This window comes from Silurus aristotelis, assembly GCF_946808225.1.
Source record: "Silurus aristotelis genome assembly, chromosome: 20".
Taxonomy (NCBI): Eukaryota; Metazoa; Chordata; class Actinopteri; order Siluriformes; family Siluridae; genus Silurus; species Silurus aristotelis.
This window is the reverse complement of record NC_139593.1, coordinates 3177213-3192753: the sequence shown is the minus strand read 5'-3', so window position 1 is coordinate 3192753 and position 15541 is coordinate 3177213. Positions and strand designations below refer to the sequence as shown.

The window sequence follows — 15541 nt, the reverse complement described above, 5'->3', positions numbered from 1 at the left end:
GAACTTTAACTCTGGCAAATTAAAAGCAGCGACTCGAGCTCAGCTAATCGGCGCAATCACGAGCACGGCTCGTGTCCTGACAGATGTTAGATGGGAGAGAATCTCTGCGCTCTGATCGTAAATTATAATAATAATCTCATTATCTGTAGCTGAAGACCGTTCATGTGAATGAATGGGGGATTTAAGAAGTGTGAAATATTTTATGTCTACGGATGGACTGTGAAGAGACACAGGAAACTACACTCTCTGATCGGATACTGATTTGTAGGCGGGGCTTTATCCTGTCAGTTATAATCGACATTGAATAAACGCTCACAACCTCATGTCGTTGTGCTACATTAATTTTCTCAACACTACACCAACAGATCGGATTTCTCTCCAAGTGAATAAACATTCAATAAAAATGTCTTAGTTTTACTTTAGCCTATCCTAGCCTTTGGATTAGCATCTCCTCTCAGCCAGTGCTGATGTATTGCTTTTTTCTGTAAATAAAAAAAAAAATAATAATTCTGGCCATACCCTCCTGTCCTCTACATCTGCCTCTTTCACCCCAACTACCTGCATGTCTTCCCTCACCATATCTATAAACCTCCTCCTTGTTCTTCCTCTTTTCCTTCTTCCTGGTGTCTCTATCCTCAGCATTCTCCAACTGATATACCCCATGTCCCTCCTCTGCACATGTCCAAACCATCTCAATCTCCCCTCCCTCACCTTGTCTCCAAAACATTCTACATGTGCTGTCCCTCTAATAAACTCATTTCTAATCCTGTCCATCCTCGTCACTCCCAACGAAAATCTTAACATCTTCAGCTCTGCTACCTCCAGCTCCACCTCCTGTCTTTTACTCAATGCCACTGTCTCTAAACCAGGGGTCACCAACAAGGACCACATGAGTCGCCCGCAGGCATTTTCTAAAAATAGTTCACCATAGATGCAGCTCACTGGTAAGTGCCACAGATTATTATTTTTTTGCTATTCTTTTTTAAATCTGCAACGGATAGACCAAGAGTCAGAAACTCTGTATGGTTAAACTCCTTGCCTTTATTTAGTATGAACATATACAAGGCAGAGGCTTGAGGAGAAGTACGCACCGGAGAGCGGGTATAATCCATAATGTGGGTAGTCCAGGGATGATCGCCAATGGGAACCATTAAAGGCAAACCTATCTTGAGCGCTTCCTCCGGAGCATGGAGCATGGACCATGAAACATAGAAGTTCGGGGCATACTAGTGGTAGGAAGTCCGGTAGATCTCTCATGGCAATGAGTAGATCCGACCGTAAGTGAGGTTAAATCTGGACCTTATAAAGGAGAAAGGTAATGGGGAACAGGTGTAGGTGATTAGAGCAGGGCTGAGTGGGAGATAGAGCCTTGGAGGGATGCATGACTGGTGGTTCCCTGACAAAATCACACTTGCATACTTGCCCACTACTTGTTGGGCGTTCACATCTATGAGGAACTATCCTGGCACCAGAACACTTCAGCTCCGCTTAAGAAGGCACAACAGTGCTTGTATTTCTTAAGGAGTCTTAAAAAAGCTCATCTGTCCTCAGGGATTCTTAGGAGTTTTTACCGCTGCATCATTGAGTGCATCCTGACCAACTCTATCACTGTATGGTACGGAGGCTCCACAGTGTGTAAACTTAAAACCCTACAAAGGCTGGTCAGAACCACCCAATGCATCACTGGCACCAAACTTCCTGCCATTGAGCACCTTCACCACAGCAAATGTCTGTGCAGAGCGCACAACATCATCAAGGACTCTTTACATCCCAGTCACAAACAGTTTAACCTCCTTCCATCAAGAAGGAGATACAGAAACATACGCACCAGAACCAGCAGGTTCAGGATGAGCTTTTTCCAACCACCATCACCCTACTGAACTCTACACTACACCGTTAGATCACTGTATAGACACTGTATATAACTTCTGTAAAGTTGTACATACTATGTGCATATTGTACATTTATATACACCTAATTCTCTACAAATATTGTGCATTATTTACATCTGAACTAACATTTTATTTATATGTGTCTATATAGACTTTATATACTGTACCTCCTGCCTCCTATTTAACATATGTGTATATATTTAGGGTACTTGATTATTCAGGTTTCTGCACATTTTCACTGTAATAGACATATCATTTTTAACTTTTTAACACTCTGCACATTCTCCACTGCTATAGACTTTATATTTATTTACTGTACATATATATATATATATATATATATATATATATATATATATATATATATATATATATATATATATATATATATATATATATTACATGCTGTACATATGCTACATATTAAACTGCACTTGCCAATTTGCACAATTGCTACTATTTGCTCTTCTGGTCGATGCTAAACTGCATTTCGTTGCTGTGTACCTGTGCAATGACAATAAAGCTGTATCTAATATCTAATCTAGTAAATAATATCAAAAAGTTTCACGACTTGCAATCCAAGGATCCGGTCGCTTTTTGCATCATCAGTAATGATACAGGACGATCTCTTTTAGCACCTTGACTTATGAAGGTCAATGCTCCCTGTGACTGTGCGTGCGGCTTTGTGCTGCCATCTGTTGGCGTGTTACAAACCTAATCTCAAAGATTTTTGATGCCACCTCATATTTGCCCATTTTGTTCACTCGGTTCAATTCCTTACTTCCTATATAGTGATCTATAACGCGAGCGATTTCAGACTCTAGCGTCTCACTGAGATATTGAGAATGATAAGGAAATTGACAAGGCAGCTAGCATGAGAACTCCATGTCTTTTTGGGCTAATGTTAGCAGTGATGTATATAGTATAAGGAGTAAAGGGGCGTGTCTGTGGATTGACTGATAATGGAGTAAAGTGTAAAAATCGACAAGTCTATTCAAATGTAGCGTTGCTATGGAAACACATATGATGTAACCCTGAACAATTGCCTAAACCGCCGTTACAGGAAACTAGTCAATAGGAGAGTTTGATTGCTTGGTATAAAACTATAAGAATTTTATAAAAGATTTTTGAGGAGGCATTGTTACATGTACCTGTTTGATCTGATCACATGACTCAACCTCACATAACCTTGATTTTAGGAGCAGACTGGATTTATAAACACAACCCGTGTGTGTGTGTGTCCGCTGAGGAAGAGTTTATGTGAACAGCAGCTAAATTTGGCTACCGCCAACATTCTTTTTCAAAAAAATTAATGAGAGCTGTGTGTGTGTGTAATGAGAGCTTACAAGTGTAAGTGGATCGTTTCCTGTCCGTAGGGGTGGGATTCACGTCTCTGAATGTTTACAGCAGAGCATGGCCGGAATCCAAGTTTCTGTTTAAGTGTGTACAAGTGTGTGTTCAGTGTTCTCTAAGTAGCCATGATTTACGATCTCGTCTTCTTCAGTGATCAGGTGAAGTTCCCAGAACCCTAGCACATGTTTTACTCATTACAATAAATCTCTCACTCACTCTCACACACTCTCACACACACACACACACACACACACACACACACACACACACACACACACACACACACACACGTCCTATGACTCGAGCCTCAACATCTTGACACCATTTCATTTTTTAATTCCATTTACAAACAAAAAAAGATGATTTATTTATACATCTCTCTCTCTCTCTCTCTCATATATATATATATATATATATAGATTCTTTTTTGTCACAGTTTATTCGCCATGTCCTCGTCAATGAAGCGCTATAAGACACATGTAAATAAAAAACACACTCACACACACACACACGTCAGTGAAACTAAATCAGTAACCCAGAGAGAAGTGAGTGTGAAGAAGTCCAGCAGCAGCAGGAGGATCATGTGTGAGCAATGTGGCATTTTTCTCCTCCCTTTTCCCAGGTTTCTCACTCTTACACTCTCTCACACTCAACCTCACTCTTACTTACACTCAACCTCTCACACTCACTTAACCTTAAACTCTTTCTCTCTTTCTCATTCACACTCATACCCACTCGTACACTCTAGCTCTCATACACTTTCACACACTTGTATACTCGCACTCACTCGCTTACTCTTTCTCTCTGACTCACACACTCTCACTCACCTGTACACACTCTCACAATCCCACATTCTTGCACACTCTTTTATTCGCACTCTCACACTCACTCACTTGTTCACTCTCTTACTCCCACTTTCCCCCACTCACACTCACTCGTACACCCTCACTCCCACTTACATTGCACACACACACACACACACACACACACACACACACACACACACACACACACACACACTCTTTCACTCTATCTCTCATTCCCTCACTTTCACCATCGGAAATTGTTTCAAAATAATACACACAGGACTCTGAGTATGGATTCCCACAGGAATGTCTTTTCCATCCTGTCTGATTTATAACCTGGAAATGGCACACTGGAGAAAAGAGAGACAGCGAGAAAGATTGTGTGTGTGTGTGTGTGTGTGTGTGTGTGTGTTGTACCCATTCCCTAGCGGACTCCTCATCCTGTTCACAGTGTTATGTAAAGACAAAAAAATCTTAAAATGTCCCCTTTTTTAAGACATGCCGACATTCAATCCGGAAAAATCTGAGAAATTTATTTCCCCCCCTTCACATCAACATAATTTTTTCTGTGCCGCATAAAAACTTGAAAATGTTCTCGCAAACATACGTCCCTTTTTTTCCTGGTGTGGCTTGGACCGAAGGCGAAACCAGAGATGTTCATGAGATCAAATCCCACCTGCTATTGAGCAACACCCTTCATCTGCTCGGATGTATAAATGAAATGGATCAGAGGCTCAGTTTCTCATGTTTGGTCTTTTTTGGTCTTCCTACATCTTTATCTGACTTTACTATTACCCTCATAGATGAATGAAATCTCACAAAATCTAGTGGAACATCTTCCCAGAAGAGTGGGGGTTCCTTTAACAGCCAATAGGGACTCCATGTGGAATGGGAGGTGCAAAAAAGTAGCACATACCAATCTTATGGTTAAGTGTCCACAAAGTTCTGTCCATTATCTAAGCTATTTAACCAAGTCGTCAAACAGATCTCACGGAACACCAATTTGAAATTTCAATTTTAAAATTGAATCGAAAATTCTGGTCTTTGTCGCATGGACAATCTTTTGTCTATATAAATGAGTTATTGCAACCTTATAATTCCAGCAGGAATCGCAGATCCTCCAAAGAGATCTTACTAGTTGTTCCTCGTTCCAGATTTAGTACAAAAGCTGACCGTGCCTTTGAGGTAGTTACTCACGAATTGTTGAATGTTCTTCTCTTGAAGCTTAAAACTGTGGACTTTGTGAACTTCTTTCTTTTATCTTGGATGCAAAACAATGTGACAGTTGCACTAGAAAGATACTCTGGAAATGACTACTTACTATCTGGATTACGGTGGAAGTCGGTTTAGGAAAATTAGCGATTATGACTTATGATGTTATTCACACTGGAATACACCCTGTACAGTATTATACACACTCCTGATTCTGGCATTTTGGGATTTGAACCATGATGTGTGAAAGAAATAAAATATTTTGTGTGTGTGTTGTGATTTAGCGTCGTCTCTGCTTGCGCGAGGTTCGTCCGAGTCCTCATTATGCCATAAATACACCTCTGTGCGAATGTACAGTAGGTAAGCTACCTGCTGGAGCTCGAATGCTGGTGTGAACGTTTAGAAAGCCTGGCATCAAGTTCATGTGGTCATGCGATTTCCCATAATGCCCTAGCAAGCCTTCATGGTCGAAGAAATACCATCAAAGGTATTTGTTTAAAAAGATTCAACCCTTCTACAGTGTCAGGACATTACGTGTAACTGCTGTGGTTTTTAACAGCTGTGATGACCAAGTGAGGAACTAGCATGCTAATGCTAGCTGCTGAGTTGCCTGTGCTAGCATGCACTCTGCATTGTTCTTTTGTATAATTACACAAAGCCACGCGTTTACATGCGATTGGGAAGCCGCCACAAATTTACACACGTTTACTGCAGTCGGATGGTTAGCAAGGATCACTGGGACACGCCTACTCCACGCCAAGCCCCTCCCCCGTTATGACTATCACGGTGTGCACCATTTTTATGTGTATAGCGTGTAGTGTGTGTGTGAAGAGTGTGCATAGTGTGTATGTGGAGTTTATCCATACACGAACATATTTCATAATTCTTAAATAAAGCAGATGGTCACACAGACACACAAAGTGGTCCCTCAAACGTGATGCTCCACAGACGTCAAACTCCTCAGACATCACTCCTCACATGGCCCCCTCCTCAGACATCACACTCCTCGGTGGCTGCTGTGAGGTCCGTGTTGTGAACTCTCTCCTCCAAGCAGATGTCCTCGGTCAAAGAGCTGCAGTTACTGGTGCCCTCGTGAAGCCCCGCCCGGTCTATTTCCTGCACCAATCCCGCGCCGTTCCTGCAGATAATCACCAGGCGGCGGCTCTCCTCCGAGGGCAGGGCCGACACTGCAGGTTCAGGCGTGTCCGAGCACTCTGGCGGGGAGGCCACGTTCACGCTGGCGCTCTTGCCGTGAGCCGTTTGGCTGTGCGTGTTGCGATATTCCTCCTCGAGGTCTTTTCCCAGCTTCCACCGCTTCCATCGCTTTAGCATCTCGCTTTGTACCTGAAGGAACACGGGATGGGGTTACATCAGGAAATTAGGTGAGAAACATCTTGTGTCACCAAATCAGTGGAAGTTCTCACCTCTTTGTTAACAAAGCAGTACAAGATGGCCACCAGCAAACCCTGTGTGTGGAGAAATTGAGATCCGTCGCAACTCATATTAATAATAAATACAACAATCTGTATCACATGGACATCAAGTTTTGCTGAGGAGATGATTAGCATCCTATTTAGCAATAACCAGCCATTCTAATTCTTTATAGCTTGTAAGCATCGGCTAAGCTAGCACACTAGCAAAAGGAAATAATCAAATATATAAGACTATTTCATTGGGGATTTAGTTTCGAATCTAAAAAAGGTAATATGTGACTCACCTGATGCTAAATTTAGCTTAATAGCATAAACATCATGACCCTTAACTCATGCTAGCTGTGGTGGCGTGTGCTAGTTTCTGCTGAGCTAATCTAGCGTTATCAGCAAAGCTTCATTAGGAGTACAGTGGCGATATTAAGGTACTTATGAAAAATGTTATCAGTTAGCGGCGCTTGACCTCTGACCTGGAAGGAGCTGAAGAGCAGGTCGTAGAAGAGGCGAATGAGACGTAGCAGAGACTCCCTGTTCACCGACTCATCGATGACGAAGGTGAAGAGGATGGCGTGAATCCCCAGCAGCGGAATAAGTGTAAGCGTTGATTTAGCCAGTCTGAAAAACAGACTTCATTAAATGATTTATTGTCTAACATCTGTATAATATTTGTATCTAAAGTACACACTCTACACAAAACACACACGCTACACAAAGTACAGATGCTACATAAAATACGCACACTAAACAAAAAACACACAGTACACAAAGTACACACCCTACACAAAACACACACGCTACACAAAGTACACACACAACACAAAGTACACACGCTACACAAAGTACAAACACAACACAAAGTACAGACGCTACATAAAGCACACACACAACACAAAGTACAGACGCTACACAAAGTACCAAAATGTTCACCTAGTACACAAAGTACAGATGCTATACAAAGTACACCCAGTATATAGCACTCGACACAAACTACACAATGTACAAAAAAGATAAAAAAGTTTTACCTGAACTTATAGTCTGTGTACCTCATCTGATGAGCCTTAAGTTTGGACATCAGAATCTTTATAATTCTAATAAATATAAAGAAATTAATCTGGAAGATAGAGAAGAGAGTGGGTGGGAGTTGGGGGGGGGGGGAGAAGAAGAAGAAGAAGTTTGTAAGAAACATTTTGTTTAAAATAATTTGTTATATAAAGGCTTTGGATTTAAAGGCTCAGAATGAAGTGTGTATTTTGGATAAGAAAAAGTGTGTATGTTTGTGCGGGTGTGTGTGTTTGTGTGTGAACCTGTTAGCACTCTGTTTGCACTCTGTTAGCTAGCTAACACTGTCCAACTGGTGAAAATTGGACAACACTGCGCAATAACAACAGGGGGGAAGTGTGTAACTTGTTATTGAGAAGTGAACACAAACTTGTTGGACAGCAAACTCCAGTCTGGTGGTAATGAAACTGGTAGCTGTTATTCACACCATATCAAGTGTCCAGGAGTGCGAACAGCCAATCTGATTGCAGGCTTTCCAAATTCTAAACATACAGAAGATCAGAATCTGGAGAAAGCCCATGAAACTCAGGTGATGTAATCATCTCTGTAATTCTCTCGTCATTTCTAAATTGTCACAGGAACTCATTTAGTTTTTTTCTTCTTGAAGAAGGCCTAAAGTAATCCATCAAAAAGGTTTTTCTTCAAGTCTAGATTACCGTTTTGAAATTACGAAAAGTGAACCTAAAGGTTTAAGACGCAGATCAAGATTTTTGACTGCACAGGTTTTTAACAGAAAAACAGGTAGGAACTCTAAGTAATCGCTAGATGTGAATGAGAGGGCACAATGTTCCTGAGATAAGCTCCACCAGAGTCCTAAGCAGGATAATGAGTTTCAGTGAGATATATTCAGAGAGTATTCAGAAAGTTAATAAATAGACTAGATAATGGCTGGATGGATATATTGGATGGGTGGATGGATTAGATGATAAGAAGAATAGACAAGATGGATGGATGGATGGATGGATGGATGGATGGATGGATGGATGGATGGATGGATGGATGGAAAGATGATGAATGGATAAACGGATGGATGGATAGATGATGAATGGATGGATGGATGGAAGAAGGGATGCATGGATATATTGGATGGGTGAATGGATGGATGGATTAGATGGTAAGATGAATAGACAAGATGGATGGATGGATAGATAGATGATGGATTGATGGATGAAAGAATCTATGGATGGACCAGATAGATGAAATTGTTGAATTAATTGAATGGATCTATTGATTGTTAGATGAATTGGATGGATTGGATAAATTAGACAGATACTTGGATCAAATAAAAAGATGTTCCATGTGTCCTACCAGGTAGGCAAACAGAATTGGTGAGCGTATGATCCACCAGTAGCCCATGTTTATATTCTTCTCCCAACATCTGCACACAGAAACACAAACTGATCACAAACAGGATTCAATTCCACATTTGAGCTTATGAGGGCAAATCACAAACTACTTGCTAATAAATCCATAAGCACATAATACTGTGGTTGGAGGTTCTAAGCACATGCAGGTCAGAACTGTTTGAAGTAACAGCAGGAAACAAAAGCCTTTATTAGATCAAATGGTATAGAAAAAGAACCCTTTAACCTCAGCAGGAACCCTTAAATGTTCTACATAATTTTAGCCCCTATAAGACATTTTTCCATCAGAAAGGGTTTCATGAAGAACAATGCGAGTAACACATTTAATATCTAAAACACATCTCACCATTTTATGATGTCAGTGCATTTAAGAAACATTTAGAAGTTCTCTGTAGATATTCTACAACAATGGCACTAGATTATTTTGGAAGCTTGGAGATCTTAAAACCTCAAAAACACAAAGATTTCCCAAATGTTTTGCTCAAGTATTATTTCACTTCTCTTTTACCTGGAGGAACCTTTGAGGGCTCCACAGAGAACACTAAAACAGTCATTTTCTACAGAAGAAAGGTTTCCGGTGGAACCCTGTAAGATATATAGATATCTAGATATACTTATTATGTTCTGCCAGGAAAATAACAATGTTTTCTAAAAGGCCTTTTTTAACTGGAGGCTTTAGAAAGAGTCCAGAAAAGGCTATTTACAGTTCACATTCTTTATAATGGACATTTAAACAAATGGAAATGAGAAATTGTTTCATGCCATTAAAGGTGTTCATCTTCTGCCCTGTTCCATATACAACAAAAAAAATGTTTCCCTAGGGGTCTTTTGCAAACCCATTGCTTCCTACATCTGATCAATTTCTGGGTCATTTCTAAATCAGGTTTTTCTTCATAATGTCAATTTCTAGTTCCAGGTTATTCCATTATTTTACAACATATACATTTTAATTATGTTTTCCATATGCAATCTGAGATGTAAGATGGAGAATCGCAGAAGGTTTTGATCACAGCACTAAATAATTCCTGGTCCTGATGAAACCATGACAATGAGCAGGAGGAACCATGTGTTCCAGCCTGATATTTGCACTTTATTACCTCAGCTGAATTAATAAATCGACTTATGGGAAGATTTAATTAAAAAGTGCCAGAAAAGGATTTGTTTAGACGTGTGAAAGTTTGAAGTCAAAATCAATCGATCGACTGATCAATCCATCTTAAGATCCATCTTGTTTCTCCTCACACTGCACCATCCTGACAACTGACCTGCACTCCAGTCCTTCTCTGATGTATACCATATATCGAGTGTAAACATGTTTTTGATTATTAACACATCTTCATAATATTAATCATTAGTACATCACTTCATCATTAAATCTACTTTGGAACACAGCCCACTTTAGCATACGCAGGAAGAAACCCCAATAAAATATAATGACTTTTACTCGCAATGTTAGCTTTGACTCGCAATGTTAGCTTTCACTCACTACGCTAGCTTTCACTTGCTAGAATAGATTCCATTAGCCAAATCAGCCTTTACTATGTTATATTAAACTCATTCTGTTGGCTTAAACCCACTAGGTTAGCTTTCATTTGCTACATGAGCTTTCACATGCTAGGTTAGCTTTCACCTGTTAAATTGCTGTCAAAAGTTGATTTAGCGTTTTCTCGCTATCGTTGTTTAATGTTGCTAGGCTAGGTTTTTTTTTTAACTCTAGTTTATTTTCCCTGACAAACAAAATCACCAACACAAACATGACCATTAGTTGGGGAGCTAGCCCCGCCCACTTTACAATGAAAAAAGGTAAGTGATATAGATGCTGGAAATTATATCGAAATCTATTTCAGAATTTAAATTATTTTTTACGTTTTCAGTACTTACAGATCATTTTCATACAAATACTTCAGCATCACCCACGGCAACACGAATATCACTGGTGCACCTGAAGTTCGACACAGGGGAAGGAGATAAACAACAAATAAGACATTAATTCAGACTTTGCTGCTAATCAACATCCTAATGTGACATTATAAAGGAGGCGTGGCCTCTGGATCAGTCACTGTGTATGAGGCGTGGCCTCTGTATCTGTCAGTCTCAATGTATCAGTTCGTTAATGCAAACATTTCCCACAATCTCTGAGGTAAAGTTTGGTGTTCCGCAAGGATTTGTCTTAAGCCCACTGCTTTTCTCTTTATATGTGCTGCCATTGGGAGAAATTATAGAAAAACATGGTATTAGCTTGCATTGTTATACTGATGATACACAGTTGTATGTTTTAGAGCCAGATGAGAGAGATCAGCTTAAAAATGTTGAGGAGTGTGTAAAGGACATTAGACATGCAGCTAAAAGTAAACTGTATTTGCTATTACAATGCTTCCTGAGTTTCAGTTTCCATTAGATGGCGCTTGTGCACTTAGCTACTCGCTTATTTCAGTAAAATGTATTTAGTTTAATTTGTATAATTTAATTATTTTATAATTTTTTACTAACAATTTCTATACTCAATTGTTGTTTACTTGAGCAAAACTGATTCTTACTTACTGAGTTTTTGATTATGTTTTATTTTATTCCTATCATGTCTTTGTATGGCACTTCCTGTTATGTCAGATAGAGATGGAACGATGCTATCATCGAAACGTTTAATATGTTTCCAAATGACATTATAAGCCATCCAATCAAGAAACTTCAAGATATATTCTTCTCTCTCAGCTCACAAGCAGGCAAAAAGTGGAACGTAGATGGGTTTTTTTGTTGTTTATTTACGAGTTAAAAACCGTATTTGTGTTTCCCATGTAAATAAAAGTGTGACAGATGTTTGTTATATTCGTCCTGTTTATTTTCTTCTATGCTGTTGATGTCCGCGTGGATGAGTGCATTAATCATCTGTAAAAGAACCTCAGCCTTCGTATTGTGACAAGAGTGGCATATAAACTTTCAGATTCAGATCTCTGGATGGTCTTTTTGTTCCCTAGTCTTTCCTTTGAGGCTCACGTGAATATTATTACCAGGGTCGCCTTCTTTCACCTCAGAAATATTGCTAACATTAGAAATATGATGTCGCTACAGGATGCAGAAAAACTTGTTTAAGCTTTTGTTACATCTCGATTAGACAACTGTAACGCTTTACTGTCTGGGTGTTGGAGTAAGTGCAGAAATAAGCTTCATTTGAAGCAATAGAATTATTACTAAATCTAGAAATTATAGGCACATCAGCCCTGTTTTAATCATCTACACTACTCCCAATTACATCTCACATTGATTATAAAATACTACTACTGACATATAAAGCACTTAACGGTCTTACACCGCAGTATCTGAGTAAACTTCTGTACCAATAGGATCCCCACACCTACTTAGATCAAAGGGTGCAGGCTAATTGTTGGTACCTCACTACAAGAATGTTTCTCATCTACTGCCTTGGAATCCATGAAATTACGGAGTACCCCGGAGCTTAAAGGATGGATTCCGACTGTAGATAATGTCAACTAGAGCTGTTGCTATCAAGTATTTTAGTAATTGAGTATCCTACATATTATTCCAATGATTAATCGAGTAATGAGATAAAAAGTACTTTTGAAGTTTATTTTATAAAACTTTTTTACTCACAATTCTGACCTTATTTTTTGCAAACAGCCAACATTTCTGGTGCATTCACTGGTAACCATGTTGTCGGGCTGAAGTATGAAACTGTTGGTGTATGAACAAGGCTCCTCTACTTCATTTGTCTTGTTCCTCCAGAGCTGATTGTTATACAGAGTTCTCTCAAGGAATTGGAGGCTTAGTTTGATACTATGCGATTCTATGGATCGTAGCCCATTTTATTTTCAATGTGTGAAACTTTCTGGCACAACAGATGGGATGACACTACCAGTTTGACAAAAAAAAAATTTTAATTGCGAAAAATGAAGTCAGAATTGCGAGAAATAAATTTGGAATTGAGAGAAATAAAGTCGCAATTGCAAGAGAGAAAAAAAATGAATTGCAAGAAAAAAAGTCGGAACTAGGCGAAACATGTTTTGTTTAGTCCATTGAACTACACAAGAAGCATGCGAGTTACTAGAGGAATCCTTTTAGCCCTAATGTGAACAGTCTGCTAAACTGACTCAAGACTACAGTTTGCATCTGATCACCATCACTGCACACCTCAACATCATTTAGCTGTAATAAATGGACATTCGGTGCCACCCAGATGAGGATGGATTCCTTCTTATGTCATCTCAAAGGGTTTTTCCTTACCACAGTTGCCACTGGCTCGTTAATTAGGGACAAACAAACCTATTGACTATTTATTACCACTTTATTTGTGTAAAGCTGATTTGAGGCAATGTCCATTGTTAAAACCACTGTACACATAAAAATGAATAGAATTAAATAGAAGGTGTGACCTCTGCATCTGTCTGTCTCAGTGTGTGAGGCGTGGCCTCTGTATCTGTCATTCTCAGTGTGGGAGGCGTGGCTTCCATATCTGTCATTCTCAGTGTGGGAGGCGTGGCCTCTGTAACTGTCATCCTCAGTGTAGGAGGCGTGGCCTCTGTATCTTTCATTCTCAGTGTGGGAGGCGTGACCTCTGTAACTGTCATTCTTAGTGTAGGAGGCGTGGCGTCTGTATCTGTCATTCTCAGTGTGGGAGGCGTGGCCTCTGTAACTGTCATTCTCAGTGTAGGAGGCATGGCATCTGTATTTGTCAGTCTCAGTAAAGGAGGTGTAGCCTCCCTATCTGTCAATCTTAGCTTTACAGTTACTACACACACACACACACACACACACACACACACACACACACACACACACACACACACACACACACACACACACACACACACACTCACCCCAGCCGATGCACAGGTAGAGGCAGAAGTAGTTTCTCTCGGAGAAGACGCTTATTGCCAGGAGACTGTGCAGGTACAAACCCTCCACCAGCAGCCAGTAATTATTTGCTATCACACTGTACTGCATCATCACCATGGCAACTCGACATCCTGACATTATCTGTCATTATTACAATACAACAGTTTCCTTTAGAATGAATCAGAAATATACGCAATATACATGTGTGTGTGTGTGTGTGTGTGTGTGTGTGTGTGTGTGTGTGTGTGTGTGTGTGTGTGTGTGTGTATACCTTGATGTCGAAGCTCTGTGGTCTTGTTAATGGTAAGGTCCAGTGTGTGAGGTGTGTGTGTGTTTGTGAGTGTGTACCTTGATGTCAAAGCTCTGGTCCTGGTAGCGATAAGGTCCAGTGTGTGAGGTGTTGATCAGATCCAGCAGTGCGTCTTTTACCAGGATGGACATGGCACGCAGAATGAAGGAACTGAACAGATTCATGTGGATGTTGTTCCTCATGCAGCGTAACTTCCTGCAGAATGACATCATGGGAAAAAACACACAAATTTAATGAACTTGTGATGTGCTTGTGTGTGTGTGTGTGTGTGTGTGTGTGTGTGTGTGTGTGTGTGTGTGTGTGTTTGTGTGTGTGTGGTGGTTTCACCTGAAGGCTGCCAGGATTCCCAGCGCAAGAACCAAAGCTGCCAGAGAGAGCGAGTAACCCACTGTATACATCACCCTGAATTTACTTATAATCAGCCAGTACTCTTCCTACACACACACACACACACATACACACACACACACACACACACACACACAGGAAATAATATTTTAATTTCCTCATTAGTCTCAGAGGTAGCCATTTTTTTTTCTGCTCTCTGGTGTAACTCCACCACATCCCTCAAAATCCCCCCCCAAAAAGGCTCCTACAACGTAAAGATTTTGACAGGAATTCTCACAGGCCTCGTAGCTCCAATGCACAACTCAACAAGCGAATGTTTGTATCAAACAAGTGAATACACAAACAATATTTGTTTGTTTTTAATTAGTTGTACAGTAATATAAATGCACATGGCCTCACCAGTCGATCATCGTTCTCGTCACACTCTGTGGTGTTCTTACTGTTAGCCCATCGACCATCTGCACCGCACATCTGATACACTCGACCCTGCTTAACTATACACATTCCAAAAACACATACACACACACACACACACACAAGGAAAGTTACATCCTTCAAGACAAAGAAGAACTGTACTTTAAATTAAAGGTGATATGAAACGAGGTTCGTACCATTCAGGGTATATGGGGGTGAAATGCGTGTCGTATATATATACACCGACCAGACAAAACATTATAACCTCATAACATTATAAGTGGTGAATTAAATTACACTGATTATCTCTTCATCATGGCACATTTTGTCCTCAAAGTTGACATGTTGGAAGCAGTAAAAATGGGCGAGCGTAAAAATCTAAACAAGTTTGACAAGGGGCAATAACTGGAGGACTGGGTCAGAGCATCAGAACAAAACTGCAGCTCTTGTGGGCTGTTTCTGGTCTGCAGTGGTCAGTATTTATTAAAAGTAGTCCACGTAAGGA

General features: G+C 40.1%; 1 protein-coding gene across 3 annotated transcripts in view; it reads right to left on the bottom strand.

Moving 5' to 3' along the window:
* Positions 1-4342: 4342 nt before the first annotated feature.
* gcgrb (glucagon receptor b) overlaps positions 4343-15541 on the bottom strand; it is a 40272-nt gene continuing 29073 nt past the window's right edge. For 2 of the 3 annotated variants that reach the window (XM_083522607.1, XM_083522609.1), the window contains exons 6-15: positions 15022-15116; positions 14602-14708; positions 14313-14469; positions 13946-14105; positions 10998-11058; positions 9061-9130; positions 7716-7804; positions 7164-7308; positions 6688-6729; positions 4343-6607 (exon numbers count right to left, since the gene is read on the bottom strand). In XM_083522607.1, the coding sequence (XP_083378733.1) occupies positions 6254-6607; positions 6688-6729; positions 7164-7308; positions 7716-7804; positions 9061-9130; positions 10998-11058; positions 13946-14105; positions 14313-14469; positions 14602-14708; positions 15022-15116 (1280 nt within the window). In that variant the 3' untranslated portion in view covers positions 4343-6253. The remainder of the gene's footprint in view (positions 6608-6687; positions 6730-7163; positions 7309-7715; positions 7805-9060; positions 9131-10997; positions 11059-13945; positions 14106-14312; positions 14470-14601; positions 14709-15021; positions 15117-15541) is intronic. The other variant, XM_083522608.1, reaches the window with a different exon arrangement.